This window comes from Phyllobates terribilis, unplaced genomic scaffold, assembly GCF_046119375.1.
Source record: "Phyllobates terribilis strain yellow unplaced genomic scaffold, ASM4611937v1 Scaffold_2__4_contigs__length_985480577, whole genome shotgun sequence".
NCBI lineage: Eukaryota > Metazoa > Chordata > Amphibia > Anura > Dendrobatidae > Phyllobates > Phyllobates terribilis.
In genome coordinates this window covers 41,262,784-41,278,982 of record NW_027362762.1, presented here as the reverse complement: position 1 = coordinate 41,278,982, position 16,199 = coordinate 41,262,784, and the positions used below count along the sequence as shown (strand labels likewise).

Here is a 16,199-nt window from a genome sequence, read left to right as displayed (position 1 = left end):
AGTAGTGACCATTAGATTTAGCCGTTAGTAGATCATTAGAGACTTTAGTGAGGGCAGTTTCAGTAGAATGTAAAGAGCGGAAACCAGATTGTAAAGGGTCAAGAAGAGAGTTATCTGAGAGCGGATTAGACGGGAATGGACCAGGCGTTCCAGGAGTTTAGAGATAAAGGGAAGATTGGAAACAGGTCTGTAGTTGGCCGTGCAGTTCTGGTCAAGGAATTTTTTTTTAAGTAATGGTTGTATGCTTGCTGGCGTGTTTAAAAGAAGAGGGAAAGATACCAGATGAGAGGGAGAGGTTGAAAATTTTAGTTAGGTGAGTGGTGACAGCTGGAGCTAGGGACTGAAGGAGATGTGAGGGAATAGGGTCACTGGTGCAGGTGGTAGGGCGAGAAGATGCGAGGAGTCTGATCACTTCATCTTCCGTGACTGGTTCGAAGGCAGAAAGTGAGCAAGATACAATGTGGCGGGGGAGAGCATGCATAACGTTTGGGGATTGGGAGAAAATTTCCTGTCAGATATGGTCAATTTTTTCTTTGAAATAATTGTCCAGATCATCAGCGCTGAGGTCGGTGATCGGGGCCTGTGTTGTTTGATTGAGGAGAGAATGAAACGTGTCAAAGAGTCGTTTCGGATTATTGGAAAGTGAGATTATGAGGTTGTTAATGTAGGTTTGTTTGGAGAGGTGAAGGGCAGAGTTATATGTTTTCAGCATAAATTTATAGTGGGGGAAATCTTCGTGCAGATTAGATTTTCTCCACAGCCGTTCAGCGCTCCTGGAGCACCGCAGGAGAAGACGTGTTTGAGGCGTGTGCCAGGGTTGTCGCCGTCTATGCCGAATTGTTCTTTGTGTAGGAGGTGCGGCTTCATCCAGGGCGCATAGCATTATTTTGTTATAATGCTTCAATGCAGAGTCGGGACATGAGAGGGAGGAGATTGGGGCCAATGATGAGTGCAACTTTTTCATAAATTTCTGGGTGTTAATGGCGCGTATATTTCTATAAGTGTGGAAAGTGGGGGTGTCTTGAGTAGAGTCACAGTTCTTCACAGAGAATGAAAGAAGATTATGGTCAGAGAGTGGAAGGGGAGAGTTAGTAAAGTCATGTACTGAGCAAAGCCGGGAGAAGATCAGGTCCAATGTGTTCCTGTCTTCATGGGTAGGAGAATTAGCAACTGTGAAAGGCCGAAGGAGGAGGTTAGTGATAAAAGGTGAGCGGCAGATGGGGAAAGAGACTCACCAATTGGGATGTTAAAATCTCCCATGATTATCGTGGGGATGTCGCAGGATAGAAAATTTGGAAGCCAGGCAGAAAAGTGATCCAGGAACTGACGGGAGGGACCTGGAGGGCGATAGACAACCGCCACTCGCAGGGAGAAGGGCCGGTAGAGTCTGACTGTGTGGGCCTCAATAGAAGAGAAGATAAGGGAGGGTACTGGGGGGATAACCTGAAAAGTACATTTTGTTGAAAGAAGCAGACCAACACCTCCACCTGATCTGTTGTCCGGTCGCGGGGTATGAGAGAAGTGTAGGCCACCATAAGAGAGAGCTGCAGCGGCGGTGGTGTCCGACTGCTGGATCCAGGTTTCAGTGAGAGACAGAAGGTTGAGGGAATTAGAGAGGAAAAAGTCATGGATGTAAGAGAGTTTATTACATGCTGAGCGCGCATTCCAAAGGGCACAGCTGAATGAGACAGAAGATATGCAGGGAATATTAATGAGATTAGCAGGGTTTCTGAATGTAACAGGGAAAGAGTTAGTGTTATTATTACTGGAGGGTCCTGGATTAGGAGAAATATCACCTGCGACTAATAGAAGGAAGATACAGAGAGTGAGCAGATGGTTGAGTGATTTGTGAGAGCGTTTCCTGCGTTGTATGGTGGGAATGAATGGATCTGTGTGGTATAACATTGTGAAGAGAGCATGAGAGCTGTACATAGGAGAAGAGAGGAGTGAGGGGTTAATATGGATGAAGTGTGCCGAATTTGTGGGAGAACGGTGAATGTGGATGATTGTAGCAGCCAGAATACAAATGGTGAATACTGTTTGCCAAAAAGATGCCCTGGAAGCAAGTTTGTTTAATTGTCTTACCTGTCTCCTGCCCAACTGCCATATCTAACTGCCAAGGCACTTCGATAAAGTATGCATAAATGCCCCCGCATAAATGCTGCCCCTAGACTATGTCTCAATATATAGGGACGTATCTGCTTAGATCTACACAGATTTAACTCGTTAGCAATCAATCAACTAGCTTAAGACAACAGGAGACCATAAAACTGCAGAAAAAAAAACAGACTGGCAACTCTACATGGATCATAAACTGCTAAAGTAAGTGTGATGACCTTAAAGTGTCATGGGTTAAACAACGTAGTGGAGTGAGAAATATTTACCAGTTATACTGGTATTAGATGATATAATCCCCACTGTACATTATTGCAGTATTAGATTAGCAGCTGAGGAGTAGTATGAGGTTCTGCATCAGCTGAGGGGTAGTATGAGGTTCTGCATCAGCTGAGGGGTAGTATGAGGTTCTGCATCAGCTGAGGGGTCGTATGAGGTTCTGCAGCAGCTGAGGGGTCGTATGAGGTTCTGCAGCAGCTGAGGGGTCGTATGAGGTTCTGCAGCAGCTGAGGGGTAGTATGAGGTTCTGCAGCAGCTGAGGGGTAGTATGAGGGTTTGCTCCATCTCATATAGCTGATTTCTCATCTCTCGCAGAACATGTCGACCTTTGAGAAGCAGCTCCACCTGGGCCGGTTACCCCCCCGACCACCGATGCCCGGGGGTCTGCAGTCCGGGTCCAAGATGAGGATGGGGTGAGAGCTGAGCGGAGGCCGCATATATGTCATATGTCTGTGTGCGGGGGATAATCTGACATTTATATATCCAGGCCCGGAAGGAAGCGAGACTTCTCCCCCGTCCCCTGGAGCCAGTACTTCGAGTCCATGGAAGACGTGATCGTAGAGAGTGAAACCGGCAGAGATATATCCTTTACCAGAGACGTCTGGGTGTAATGGGGGCGCCCTGCCAAATAGATCCTTAAACGGGGCCCACTTTATAGAAAAGCCTTTTTAACCCCTTCTTGACGAGGCACATTTTAATTTTTTGCATTTTTTGTTTTTCCTTCCTGTTCTTCCAAGATCCATAACTTTTCTTCTTTTTTTTTTTAATCTGTACAAGGGCTCGTTTTTTTATGGGACTAGTTAGTTTTTATTGACAGCGTTCACTGTACCGTACACTGTACTGAAAAACGAGGGAAAAAAATTCCAAGTGATGGTGAAAAATACACGCTGCGTCCATTTTTTGCAGTTCCTTTTCACAGCTTTCATTATGGGTTTAAAATGACCCGGCAACGTGATTCTCCAGGTCAGTACAATTCCAATGATACTAAAATTATACTTTTTTTTTTTTTTTTTTTTTTTATTAATAAAATAAATTCTAAACTTTATAAAAAAATATATATATTTGTACCTATTTTATTAAAACCATTTAGAAGTGCATACGATTTTTTTGATTGCTTTTTATTGCATTTTTTTTTGGTGGAAAGTGCGAAAAACTCTGCAATTTTTCATTTTTCCAGTCCGACATTTACTGCATTGGTTAAATAATTTTTATAAATGGCAGCGATTGGAGCTAAGCTCTGATCAGTGCTGTTAGATACCGGCTATATGGCACAGCTCCATACACCTCACACTGGCTTCATGATGGATATATATACAGTGGGTACAGAAAGTATTGAGGCCCCTTTAAATTTTCCCCTTCTCCCATGACAGCACCACCTGAGAGAGGGTATCCGCCCACCAAGGACAGGAACCTACTGAATAAAAAAGGCGGTACCTCTCCTCCGCATCAGTTTTGGTTCCTGTCCCTGATGGGAGCCTCACCAGGTGGTACCTCACGTACCTGGATTATGGACGGTGCGGCCTGGAGGCCGTGGAAGCAGCAGATTGTCCCTGTTCCCAGCCCGTCTGGCTGCTGCCCGGGTCTGCGTGTGGGGAGGAGGTGCTGTTTTTTTTTGGATTCCTCCCCGCGTGCGCCGGGGCCTGCGGCCGGGTCTGCGCCTCGCAAAGATGAACTGAGCGCGCCGGCCGGCAGGTCTTCCGGGCTGCGCACGTGGGGGTCGCATCGCACCCTGTGACGGAGCGCGCCGGAAGTCCGGGCTGCGCACGCGCGGGGTGCTGACGCGCCCTATCACGGAGTGCGCCGGAAGCCGGGTCTGCGCATGCGCGGGTGGGAAGCTGTCATCCCGCTGCAAGCGCGCCGGGTGCCGCTGGGCTGCGCACGCGCAGAGGCAAGTGGATCTGCGGGTAGCGCGCCAGCTCGCTAAAATTAAAAAAAAAAAAGAAAAAAAAAGAGATTTGAGATGAGCATGCTGCCGGAAGGGGAGGAGCCTAAAGGAGGTGGAGCCCTACTGCTTTTAAGGATGGGGAGCAATCAGGATGGCGGTGTCTGCATCCCCGCCATGATGGATGAGGAACCGCAGTCACCTGGGCAGCAGCTGTCACCGCCACAGGAAGTACAGCAGCAGCCACAGCCATCAAAGCAGCGCAAGCAGCTCAAACAAATGGAACGGGAATCTTCCCATCAACAAAGTCACAGCAGTGAGGGGCGTACGAGTTCCGGCAAGACTGGTCAGAAAAGACTTCGTCAGTCCACCTCCGCCAGATGGGAGCCCTCATGTGAACGGCAACCACCGCCTCCGGTACCCTAGTCTGAACGGCAGTGTGGTGAGTGATCTTCGTGAAAGTCTCACCTTGAATAATGTGCTCTTCTCTCTCTTTTCCTCCTTCTTCTCCTTTTATTTCTTGGGGCAGGAGGCGAAGAAGTGTAGTGCTAAAAGTAAAAACAGGGAATGTGCTTTATGCAAAATCGGTCTTCCCACCTTCTATGCCAAAAACCTATGCTCGGACTGTATTCAGAAAACCATTGCAGAGGAGTCCCCCAGGTTTTCTTTAGAATTAAAGGATCTAATCCACAGAGGTCAGAGAGTCTTTAAGAGGCTTAACCTCACTCAAAAAGAAGAAGCGAAAACTAGTTTCTTCAGAATCAGAGGAATCAGTGGAGTCCCTTTTTACGAGAGAACTGCCTTCCTCCTCTAATCACTCCTCATCGTCATCGGAGTCTTCGGATGATGATGGGGGGGGCAGACCTTGTTTTTCGGTTGATAATACTGAGAGACTAGTTAAAGCCGTCAGAGGGACTATGGGTATTACCGATACCAAAGTGCCCAGAACAGTCCAGGATGTTATGTTTGGGGGCTTAGACCAAAGGAGGAGACGCTCATTCCCGGTCAATGACAGGATTAAATCTCTGATAGAAAGGGAATGGAAGAAACCGGAGAGGAAGGGTCAGCTGCCGTCATCCTCCAAGCGGAGGTACCCCTTTGAGGATGAGGATGCGGCTAAATGGGACAAAACCCCTAAGATTGACGTGGCCATTTCAAAATCTTCAAAAAAATCCACTCTGCCCTTTGAGGATTTAGGAGCCTTAAAAGACCCGCTGGATAAAAAAGCGGAGTCCTTCCTTAAGCAAACCTGGGAGTCGTCAGCAGGGGCCCTTAAACCGGCAGTAGCAGCGACCTGCACTGCTAGATCTATGATGATCTGGCTTCAACAATTGGAAGACCAGATCAGGGGGAATGTGTCCAGGGAGAAAATTCTATCAGACCTTCCTCTTGTGCAGGGAGCGGCTGCATTCCTGGCAGATGCATCGGCAGATTCAGTTAGGCTGGCTGCCCGGTCTGCAAACCTCTCTAATGCAGCCCGTAGGGCGCTATGGCTCAAGAGCTGGCCAGGGGATGTGCAGTCAAAGTCTAAACTGTGCTCAATCCCTTGTGAGGGGGACTTCTTGTTCAGCAAAGGTCTAAATGACATCCTAGATAAAGCCGCAGACAAAAAACATGGATTTCCCACGGTGTCTGGTTCCCGATTTAACAGTTCCTTTCGGAAGAGAAAATACAGCCGCAGTAAAGCTCCCAGAGACCAAGGTAGCTGGAAAGACCGAAAGCCATATAACAGAGGCTTCATGTTTGGGGGTCCCTCCTCCGAGAATAAGAAAGCCCCTAAGTGACAGTTCCCCCCAGGTGGGAGGAAGATTGTCCCACTTCCTGCCTGCCTGGAAGGAAATTTCATCCAATTCTTGGATCTTAGGGATAATCAGGAGGGGGCTCACATTAGAGTTCAAAAGCAGGCCCAAGAACATTGTCAAAATATCAGCCCCAGAGGTTTAGCGGAACAGATAGCCTTACAGCAGGAAGTTCTCTCTCTGCTCATGAAAGGAGTTCTGGTGGAAACACCTGCACCCGAGCAAGGAAGAGGATTCTATTCGACTCTCTTCCTAATAAAGAAGCCGGACGGCTTCTTCAGGACCATTGCGAACTTAAAGAGACTGAACGACCATTTAATCTACAGGCCTTTCAAGATGGAAACAATAAAATCGGCCATAAAGATGTTATTTCCGGACTGTTTTATGTGCGTCCTCGATCTGAAGGACGCCTACTACCACGTCCCGATTTTGCCAGATCATCAACAGTTTCTAAGAGTAGCTGTACAATTCGGCAGGCACGTAAGGCATTTTCAGTTCGCAGCTCTTCCCTTTGGCATTTCCATGGCGCCGAGAGTCTTCACAAAAATCATTCTGGAGGTCACAGCGCACTTGAGGGAAAGAGATATTTTGGTCATCCCTTATCTGGACGACTTCTTAGTAGTTGGCAGATCAAGTCAACTCTGTGCTCTAGCCCTGGCGGACGTCATGGCCAGTCTAAGACGCCTAGGTTGGCTGTTAAATCTGGAGAAGTCAAGGCTGGAACTAAAGAGGGTTCAGTTTTTCCTGGGTCTCATTCTGGACTCAGAAAACCAAACCTGTCTTCTGCCAGAGGAAAAGAAGCTGAAGATCAGATCCCTAACATCTCAGGTTGTCAGCAATCCGACCATGACCCTGAGGAGTGCAATGTCTCTGTTGGGTACAATGACATCTTGCATCCCGGCGGTTCAGTGGGCCCAGCACCATTCCAGATGTCTTCAACAGGAGATTCTGGCAGCGGACAGGCGGCTCAAAGGTCGCCTGAATGGGAAAATATCTCTTCCAGATGTTGTGATCAACTCCCTGGACTGGTGGACATCTCCGGTCAACCTATCTTTGGGGGTTCCTTGGACCTTCCAGGTGTCGGATACAATTGCAACAGACGCAAGTGCGGAAGGTTGGGGAGCTCACCTAAGGGATCGTTCTGTGCAAGGCCTCTGGTCGGACAGCGAGACAAGTCTCTCTTCCAACATGAAAGAGCTGTTGGCAGCCAGAAACGCGCTAAAAGAATTCAGTTCTGTTCTTCAGGGTCCTCACGTCAGGATAATGTCAGACAACAGATCAACAGTCGCCTACATCAATCATCAGGGGGGTACCAGGTCTCTCCCTCTGATGTTAATAGCGGATCAGATCTTCAGGTTTGCCGAGAGTCGGCTGGTTACGCTCTCGGCACTGCATATAAAAGGGGAAGAGAACATAAAGGCCGATTTCTTGAGTCGTCACATCTTGAAACAAGGAGAGTGGGAGTTGAATCCAGCCGTTTTTCAGCAGATTGTGTATCGGTGGGGACAGCCCCAGATAGATCTGTTTGCAAACAGACACAATCGGAAGACCGAAACCTTTTGCTCCTTGAATCCAAAAGAGGGGGCGTTTGCGGTGGACGCGCTGCAGATTCAGTTGGATTTCACTCTAGCTTATGCCTTTCCCCCTTTAGTACTGATCCCTACTATCCTGAGGAAGATCCGAGAGGAACGGGCGAGGGTTATATTGATCGCCCCGTTCTGGCCCAAGAGACCATGGTTCACTTGGATGAAGAGAATGTCCCAAGCAGATCCATGGGTTCTTCCGGACATCCCGGATCTCCTCAGGCAGGGCCCAGTCTGTCATCCCCAAAGAGCGGGCCTGCATTTGACGGCTTGGATTTTGAGAGGTCGCTATTGACGCAAAGGGGGTTTTCTGCGGATCTTGTTACTACCCTTCTAGCAAGTAGAAAGCCGATAACAACTAGAATCTATGGTAGAACCTGGGCTAAGTTCTTGTCTACCTCGGGTCAGTCTGCCAAAGGGAGGATTCCTATTGAGGCCATACTAGAATTCCTCCAGAAGGGGTTAAACATGAGACTAGCCACCAGTACTCTTAAGGTACAGGTATCGGCTCTGGGGGCACTGTGTAATTATGACTTGGCAGCAATTAGATGGATCATTAGATTTATTAACGCCTGTCATAGATCCAGACCTATTCCTGTTCCAAGAATGCCTCCTTGGGACCTTAATTTAGTTCTGGAAGCATTAACCAAACCTCCCTTCGAGCCCTTAGAGAAGGTTTCAGAAAAAATCTTAACTTTAAAGACTGCTCTATTGGTGGCCCTGACATCAGCTCGTAGAGTCAGTGACTTACACGCACTATCCGTTAACCATCCATTCACTCAAGTATGTATGGATAGAGTAATCTTAAGACCAGACCCGGCCTATCTTCCAAAGGTAGCCTCCAAGTTCCATAGGACGCAAGTAATCACTCTCCCTTCCTTCTATCCTAATCCTAGGGATTCTGAGGAACATAAGCTTCACACCTTAGATGTTAAGAGGGTGTTAGTCCAGTATTTGGAAGTGACAAAAGCCTGGAGAAAGAGTGACGCTTTATTTATATCCTTTCAGGGGGCTAGGAAAGGACTTAAGGTTACAAGGGGGACCATAGCTAGATGGGTCAGGGATACTATTACCTTAGCCTACTCTTCTAGCAATCTGCCGGTTCCTGAGAACCTTAAGGCCCATTCCACCAGAGCGGTAGCTGCTTCCTGGGCTGAGAAGGCGGATGTGCCCATCGACATTATATATAAGGCGGCAACTTGGTCATCCCCCGCTACATTTTACAAACATTACCGTCTTGACCTTTCCTCTTCTACTGATCTGTCCTTTGGTAGAAGGGTGTTGCAAGAGGTGATCCCTCCCTCTGGTGTCTGATCTCTCTAAATCTCTCAGGTGGTGCTGTCATGGGAGAAGGGGAAAAGATCCTAGTTACTTACCGGTAACGGGATTTTACAGAGCCCATGACAGCACCCTATTAATTCCCTCCCCTTTATCACTGTGGTGTGCACTTTTTTAAGGTGTTTAGTACATATGTTGAGGTGGTGGTTATGTATTAACCTGTCTTCGGAGGCCCTCTCATGCTCTGAAACAAAACTGATGCGGAGGAGAGGTACCGCCTTTTTTATTCAGTAGGTTCCTGTCCTTGGTGGGCCGATACCCTCTCTCAGGTGGTGCTGTCATGGGCTCTGTAAAATCCCGTTACCGGTAAGTAACTAGGATCTTTTTCACTCTTTGTTTCATTGCAGCCATTTGGTAAATTCTAAAAAGTTCATTTTTTTCTCATTAAAGTCCACTCTGCACCCCATCTTGACTGAAAAAAAAACAGAAATGTAGAAATTTTTGCAAATTTATTAAAAAAGAAAAACTGAAATATCCCATGGTCATAAGTATTCAGACCCTTTGCTCAGTATTGAGTAGCAGCACCCTTTTGAGCTAGTACAGCAATGAGTCTTCTTGGGAATGATGCAACAAGCTTTTCACACCTGGGTTTGGGGATCCTCTGCTATTTTTCCTTGCAGATCCTCTCCAGTCCCGTCAGGTTGGATGGAGAACGTTGGTGGACAGCCATTTTCAGGTCTCTCCAGAGATGCTCAATTGGGTTTAGGTCAGGGCTCTGGCTGGGCCAGTCAAGAATGGTCACAGAGTTGTTCTGAAGCCACTCCTTTGCTATTTTAGCTGTGTGCTTAGGGTCATTGTCTTGTTAGAAGGTGAACCTTCGGCCATGTCTGAGGTCCAGAGCACTCTAGAAGAGGTTTTCATCCATGATATCTCTGTACTTGGCCGCATTCTTGTTTCCTTCAATTGCAATCAGTCGTCCTGTCCCTGCAGCTGAAAAACACCCCCATAGCATGATGCTGCCACCACCATGTTTCACTGTTGGGATTGTATTGGGCAGGTGATGAGCAGTGCCTGGTTTTCTCCACAAATACCGCTTAGAATTATCACCAAAAAGTTCTATCTTTGTCTCATCAGACCAGAGAATCTTATTTCTCATTGTCTGGGAGTCCTTCATGTGTTTTTGAGCAAACTCTATGCAGGCTTTCATATGTCTTGCACTGAGGAGAGGCTTCTGTTGGGCCACTCTGTCATAAAGGCCCGACTGGTGGAGGGCTGCAGTGATAATTGACTTTGTGGAACTTTCTCCCATCTCCCTACTGCATCTCTGGAGCTCAGCCACAGTGATCTTGGGGTTCTTCTTTACCTCTCTCACCAAGGCTCTTCTCCCACGATTGCTCAGTTTGGCTGGACGGCCAGGTCTAGGAGGACTTCTGGTGGTCCCAAACTTCTTCCATTTAAGGATTATGGAGGCCACTGTGCTCTTAGGTACCTTGAGTAATGCAGAAATTCTTTTGTAACCTTGGCCAGATCTGTGCCTTGCCACAATTCTGTCTCTGAGCTCCTTGGGCAGTTCCTTTGAGCTCATGATTCTCATTTGGTCTGACATGCACTGTGAGCTGTGAGGTCTTATATAGACAGGTGTGTGCCTTTCCAAATCAAGTCCTATCAGTTTAATTAAACACAGCTGGACTCCAATGAAGGAGTAGAACCATCTCAAGGAGGATCACAAGGAAATGGACAGCATGTGACTTAAATATGAGTGTCTGAGCAAAGGGTCTGAATACTTATGACCATGGGATATTTCAGTTTTTCTTTTTTAATAAATTTGCAAAAATTTCTAAAAAAAATTTTTTCAGTCAAGATGGGGTGCAGAGTGTACTTTAATGAGAAAAAAAATAATAACTTTTTAGAATTTACCAAATGGCTGCAATGAAACAAAGAGTGAAAAATTTAAAGGGGTCTGAATACTTTCCGTACCCACTGTATATATATACCCCTTGAGGACTTTTGGGGAGAGGTTTATGTGTCTCTCCTTCTCTTCCTTAACGTGGCGCACAGCTTTCGTGTTTACAAGAGCGGATCGGAGGGGCCCGTCCTGCTGCTTCTTCATGGAGGAGGACATTCTGCCCTGTCCTGGGCCGTGTTCACTGTGAGTACAGACGTGGAGACTAATTATGCAGGAACATGAAGGGGCGCCGTAAACCAATCATGGGGGAGAATAATCAGGGGAGCCAGGACCATAAGTTTGCAGGATGTGTACTGGGTGAGGGCACAGTGGATTAGGAAGCCTTTCTGGTTGTGTAGCGGAGTAAAGTAGGTGGGATACCGGGGTCCAGGGAGTCACGGAAGTGGCAGGGGTGCAGTGGAGCCAGTTGGTTTTGGTCATGGGGGTGCAGGAAGCCATAACGCAGGCCCAGGGTGGGAATGGGGAGCACAATGTGTGGGGTCACAAGGGTGCGGATGTCCCATGATGGAGGAGGAGATGCTGCAGAACATGTTTGGTCAGGTCACAGAAGTGCAGAAAGTAATGATGGAGGTGCAGTGGAGCATGTCTTCTGGGGGCACAGGGATCAAAGAAGCTGTCAGTATGGACGTCAAAACAATAGTTGGATTGTGACAGTAGAATTGTCCTTTTTCCTCTCCTCAGACTGCCATCATCAGCCGGATTCAGTGCCGAGTTGTTGCATTGGACCAGCGAGGCCACGGTGAGTCCCGGCCCTGATATCCTGACAGGACGTCTTTGTTCTCTGTCTTGTTATTTTGCAGCCATTTGATTTGTCTTCCAGGGGAAACTAAGGTGAGGAACCCCGAGGACCTGTCTGCAGAGAGCATGGCCCGGTGAGTCTGCGGTGCTCGTATAGCCGCCCCAGTGATGCGTCCATAGTGATAGAGTCGTCCTCTGTCAGAATGGCCGCCATTCCTGTATCTCTGGGTGACCCAGTGTGTTGACATTGGTGGAGCATTATAATTCCCAGTATACGCTCCCATATGTGACTTCTCTCGTGTTTACAGGGACATCGGGGATGTGGTGGAAGCGTTGTATGGAGACCTCCCCCCTCCCATCATGCTGATCGGACACAGTATGGGGGGAGCCATCGCCGTCCACACTGCCGCAGCTAATCTCGTCCCCAGTTTGCTCGGCCTCTGCATGATCGACGTTGTGGAAGGTGAGTGCTGACGTGTCCGCCGTGCGGCACTGGTCATCCGGGGGGGGGGGTCATTCAGTGCTGTAAAAGGAATAAGGAGCCCTAAGCCTCTTAGTCTGATCTCCACTGATCTCCATTATACTTCTACCCCTTCTCTTTCTCAGGAACTGCAATGGACGCCCTGAACAGTATGCAGAACTTCCTGCGCAGCCGCCCGAAGACCTTTAAATCCCTGGAGGGCGCCATCGAATGGAGGTCAGTAGTTTTACATTCCTGTCGTTGTATTCTGTGTAACGGACAATAGATTGTCATTTTACTATGATTTCTTCCTTAGTGTGAAGAGCGGTCAGATCAGGAATCTGGACTCTGCTCGGGTCTCCATGGTGGGACAGGTCAAGCAGTGAGTATTCAGCGGGCAGCAGCACGCCCCGCCACCTCCTCGCTCATCTGACACCATTGTTTTTTGTGTTTTCTATTTTACGGAGCTCATTGCTCTGTAAGAATGACCCTTAGACATCATTTTCCAGATCAGTATGATTAAGGGTTTTATTAGGGTTAGGGCTTGTGTTAGGATTACGGATGGGTTAGTGCTTGGGTTAGGGTTAGGGCTTGTGTTAGGGTTACAGATGGGCTTGTGTTTAGGGTTAGGGCTTGTGTTTAGGGTTAGGGCTTGTGTTTAGGGTTAGGGCTTGTGTTTCGGGTTAGGGCTTGTGTTTCGGGTTAGGGCTTGTGTTAGGGTTAGGGCTTGTGTTAGGGTTACAGATGGATTAGTGCTTGTGTTAGGGTTAGGGCTTGTGTTAGGGTTACAGATGGATTAGTGCTTGTGTTAGGGTTAGGGCTTGTGTTAGGGCTAGGGCTTGTGTTAGGGTTAGGGCTTGTGTTAGGGTTACAGATGGATTAGTGCTTGTGTTAGGGTTAGGGCTTGTGTTAGGGTTACAGATGGATTAGTGCTTGTGTTAGGGTTAGGGCTTGTGTTAGGGTTACAGATGGATTCGTGCTTGTGTTAGGGTTAGGGCTTGTGTTAGGGCTAGGGCTTGTGTTAGGGTTACAGATGGATTAGTGCTTGTGTTAGGGTTAGGGCTTGTGTTAGGGTTACAGATGGGCTTGTGTTTAGGGTTAGGGCTTGTGTTAGGGCTTGTGTTAGTGTTAGGGCTTGTATTAGGGTTTGGGTTAGGGCTTGTGTTAGGGTTACAGATGGATTAGTGCTTGTGTTAGGGTTAGGGCTTGTGTTAGGGTTAGGGCTTGTGTTAGGGTTACAGATGGATTAGTGCTTGTGTTAGGGCTTGTGTTAGGGTTACAGATGGGCTTGTGTTTAGGTTTAGGGCTTGTGTTAGGGTTACAGATGGATTAGTGCTTGTGTTAGGGTTAGGGCTTGTGTTAGGATTACGGATGGGTTAGTGCTTGTGTTAGGGTTAGGGCTTGTGTTAGGGTTACAGATGGGCTTGTGTTTAGGGTTAGGGCTTGTGTTTAGGGTTAGGGCTTGTGTTTAGGGTTAGGGCTTGTGTTTAGGGTTAGGGCTTGTGTTTAGGGTTAGGGCTTGTGTTTAGGGTTAGGGCTTGTGTTTCGGGTTAGGGCTTGTGTTTCGGGTTAGGGCTTGTGTTAGGGTTAGGGCTTGTGTTAGGGTTACAGATGGATTAGTGCTTGTGTTAGGGTTAGGGCTTGTGTTAGGGTTACAGATGGATTAGTGCTTGTGTTAGGGTTAGGGCTTGTGTTAGGGCTAGGGCTTGTGTTAGGGTTAGGGCTTGTGTTAGGGTTACAGATGGATTAGTGCTTGTGTTAGGGTTAGGGCTTGTGTTAGGGTTACAGATGGATTAGTGCTTGTGTTAGGGTTAGGGCTTGTGTTAGGGTTACAGATGGATTCGTGCTTGTGTTAGGGTTAGGGCTTGTGTTAGGGCTAGGGCTTGTGTTAGGGTTACAGATGGATTAGTGCTTGTGTTAGGGTTAGGGCTTGTGTTAGGGTTACAGATGGGCTTGTGTTTAGGGTTAGGGCTTGTGTTTAGGGTTAGGGCTTGTGTTTAGGGTTAGGGCTTGTGTTTAGGGTTAGGGCTTGTGTTTAGGGTTAGGGCTTGTGTTTAGGGTTAGGGCTTGTGTTAGGGTTAGGGCTTGTGTTAGGGTTAGGGCTTGTGTTTAGGGTTAGGGCTTGTGTTTAGGGTTAGGGCTTGTGTTTAGGGTTAGGGCTTGTGTTAGGGTTAGGGCTTGTGTTAGGGTTACAGATGGATTAGTGCTTGTGTTAGGGTTAGGGCTTGTGTTAGGGTTACAGATGGATTAGTGCTTGTGTTAGGGTTAGGGCTTGTGGTTAGGGTTAGGGCTTGTGTTAGGGTTACAGATGGGCTTGTGTTTAGGGTTAGGGCTTGTGTTTAGGGTTAGGGCTTGTGTTAGGGCTTGTGTTAGGGTTAGGGCTTGTGTTAGTGCTTGTGTTAGGGTTGGGTTTAGGCTTGTTAGGTTTAGGGTTGGGTTTAGGCTTGTGTTAGGGTTAGGATTGTGTTTAGGGTTGTATTAGGGTTACGGTTGGGTTTAGGATTGGGTTTTTTTCAAAAGTAAAAAAAAAAAATGATGACAATATGGCGCCTAGTGTTGAGCGCAAGTGCTTTCTAGTTTGCATCGGGTGCTCGGGTATGCACAGAGTCTTGTGGATGCTCGAGTGACATTCTCGAGTCCCCACCCGATATGTTTTTCACGGCTGTTAGACCCTCCAAAAATCATGTGGGGATTGTCCGTGTATAGCAGGCAATCCCCTCATGTTTTTTTTGGGTGTCCAACAGCCGCAAAACATGCGGGGCGGGGACTCGAGCATGTCACTCGAGCATCCGCAAGACTCTGTGCATACCCGAGCACCCGATGCAAACTCGAGCAGCGACCACTTGCGCTCAACATTAATAACGACGTATTCAATATGATGACTTAATGTTATCAAATGTGTTCTGGGTTCTAAATCCTCATTATAAAATCCTTGAGGGGTCTAGTTTCCAAAATGGGGTCAGTTGTTGGGGTTTCTGCTGTTTAGGCACCTTAGGGACCCTGCAAATGGTACATGGTGCCCGCTGTCTCTTTCAGCCAAATTTGGGTTCCAAAATTCAGACATTACTCCTTCTGCTCCGAGCTCTGCCGTTTGTCCAAACAGGACTTTTTGACTACATGTTGGGTATTACTGCGGTGCTAAGAAAGTAGGTAACAAATTCTGGGGACCACTTTTTGGTGTTACATCTGGCAAAAGTGAGAAATTTGGGGCTAAAGCAAGATTTTTGTGAAAAAAATGAACTTTTGCAATATGATGACCTAATGTTATCAAATTCTGTGTCATACCTGTGGGTTCAAAAATTTTCTTTATACACCTGGATAAAATCCTTAAGGGGTGTAGTTTCCAAAATGGGGTCACTTGTGGGAGGTTTCCACTGGTTAGGCACATCAGGGGTACCCCAAACGTGACATGGCGTCCGCTCTCGATTGCAGCCAATTTTGCGTTCAAAACCTCACACGGCGCTCCTTTCCTTCCGAACCCTGCCGTGCACCCAAACAGGGGTTTTCCCCACATATGGGGTATCGGCGTAACTCGGGAGAAATTGCACAACAAATGTTGTGGTCCATTTTCTCTTGTTACCCTTGTGAAAATAAAAAAAATAGGTCTGAAGTAAAAGTTTTGTGACAAAAAGTTAAATGTTTAATTTTTTCCTTCCACGTTGCTTTAGTTCCTGTGAAGCACCTGAAGGGTTAATAAAGTTCTTGAATGTGGTTTTGAGCACCTTGAGGGGTGCAGTTTTTAGAATGGTGCCACTTTTGGATATTTTCTGTCATAAAGGCCCTTCAAAGTCACTTCAAATGTGATGTGGGCCCTATAAAAATGGTTTTATAAATTTTGTTGGAAAAATGAGAAATCGCTGGTCAACTTTTAAGGGTATGTACACACAGTTCAGGAATTGAAGCAGAAATTTCATGAGCGTTTTTGCCTCTCCCTGGCAGAAAAAAAAAAGCATGCGTTTTTACATGCGTTTTTTGAAGCGTTTTTGAGCATCAGTGAATGATTTTTGGAGCTAAATACAGTTGGTGGGACATTGCTTAAGCCCTTGGATTACCATAAGAACTGGGGTGAGTATATTGGTTCATTTAAATGATTAAAGAA

General features: G+C 47.2%; 1 protein-coding gene across 2 annotated transcripts in view; it reads left to right on the top strand.

Annotated features, from left to right (window-relative positions):
- Window positions 1-16,199, top strand: part of PPME1 (protein phosphatase methylesterase 1) — a 40,694-nt gene that overhangs the window by 7,656 nt on the left and 16,839 nt on the right. For both annotated transcript variants that reach the window (XM_073661248.1, XM_073661247.1), the window contains exons 2-9: window positions 2,710-2,807; window positions 2,882-2,976; window positions 10,994-11,085; window positions 11,584-11,641; window positions 11,723-11,774; window positions 11,949-12,103; window positions 12,247-12,337; window positions 12,417-12,482. In XM_073661248.1, the coding sequence (XP_073517349.1) occupies window positions 2,713-2,807; window positions 2,882-2,976; window positions 10,994-11,085; window positions 11,584-11,641; window positions 11,723-11,774; window positions 11,949-12,103; window positions 12,247-12,337; window positions 12,417-12,482 (704 nt within the window). In that variant the 5' untranslated portion in view covers window positions 2,710-2,712. The remainder of the gene's footprint in view (window positions 1-2,709; window positions 2,808-2,881; window positions 2,977-10,993; window positions 11,086-11,583; window positions 11,642-11,722; window positions 11,775-11,948; window positions 12,104-12,246; window positions 12,338-12,416; window positions 12,483-16,199) is intronic.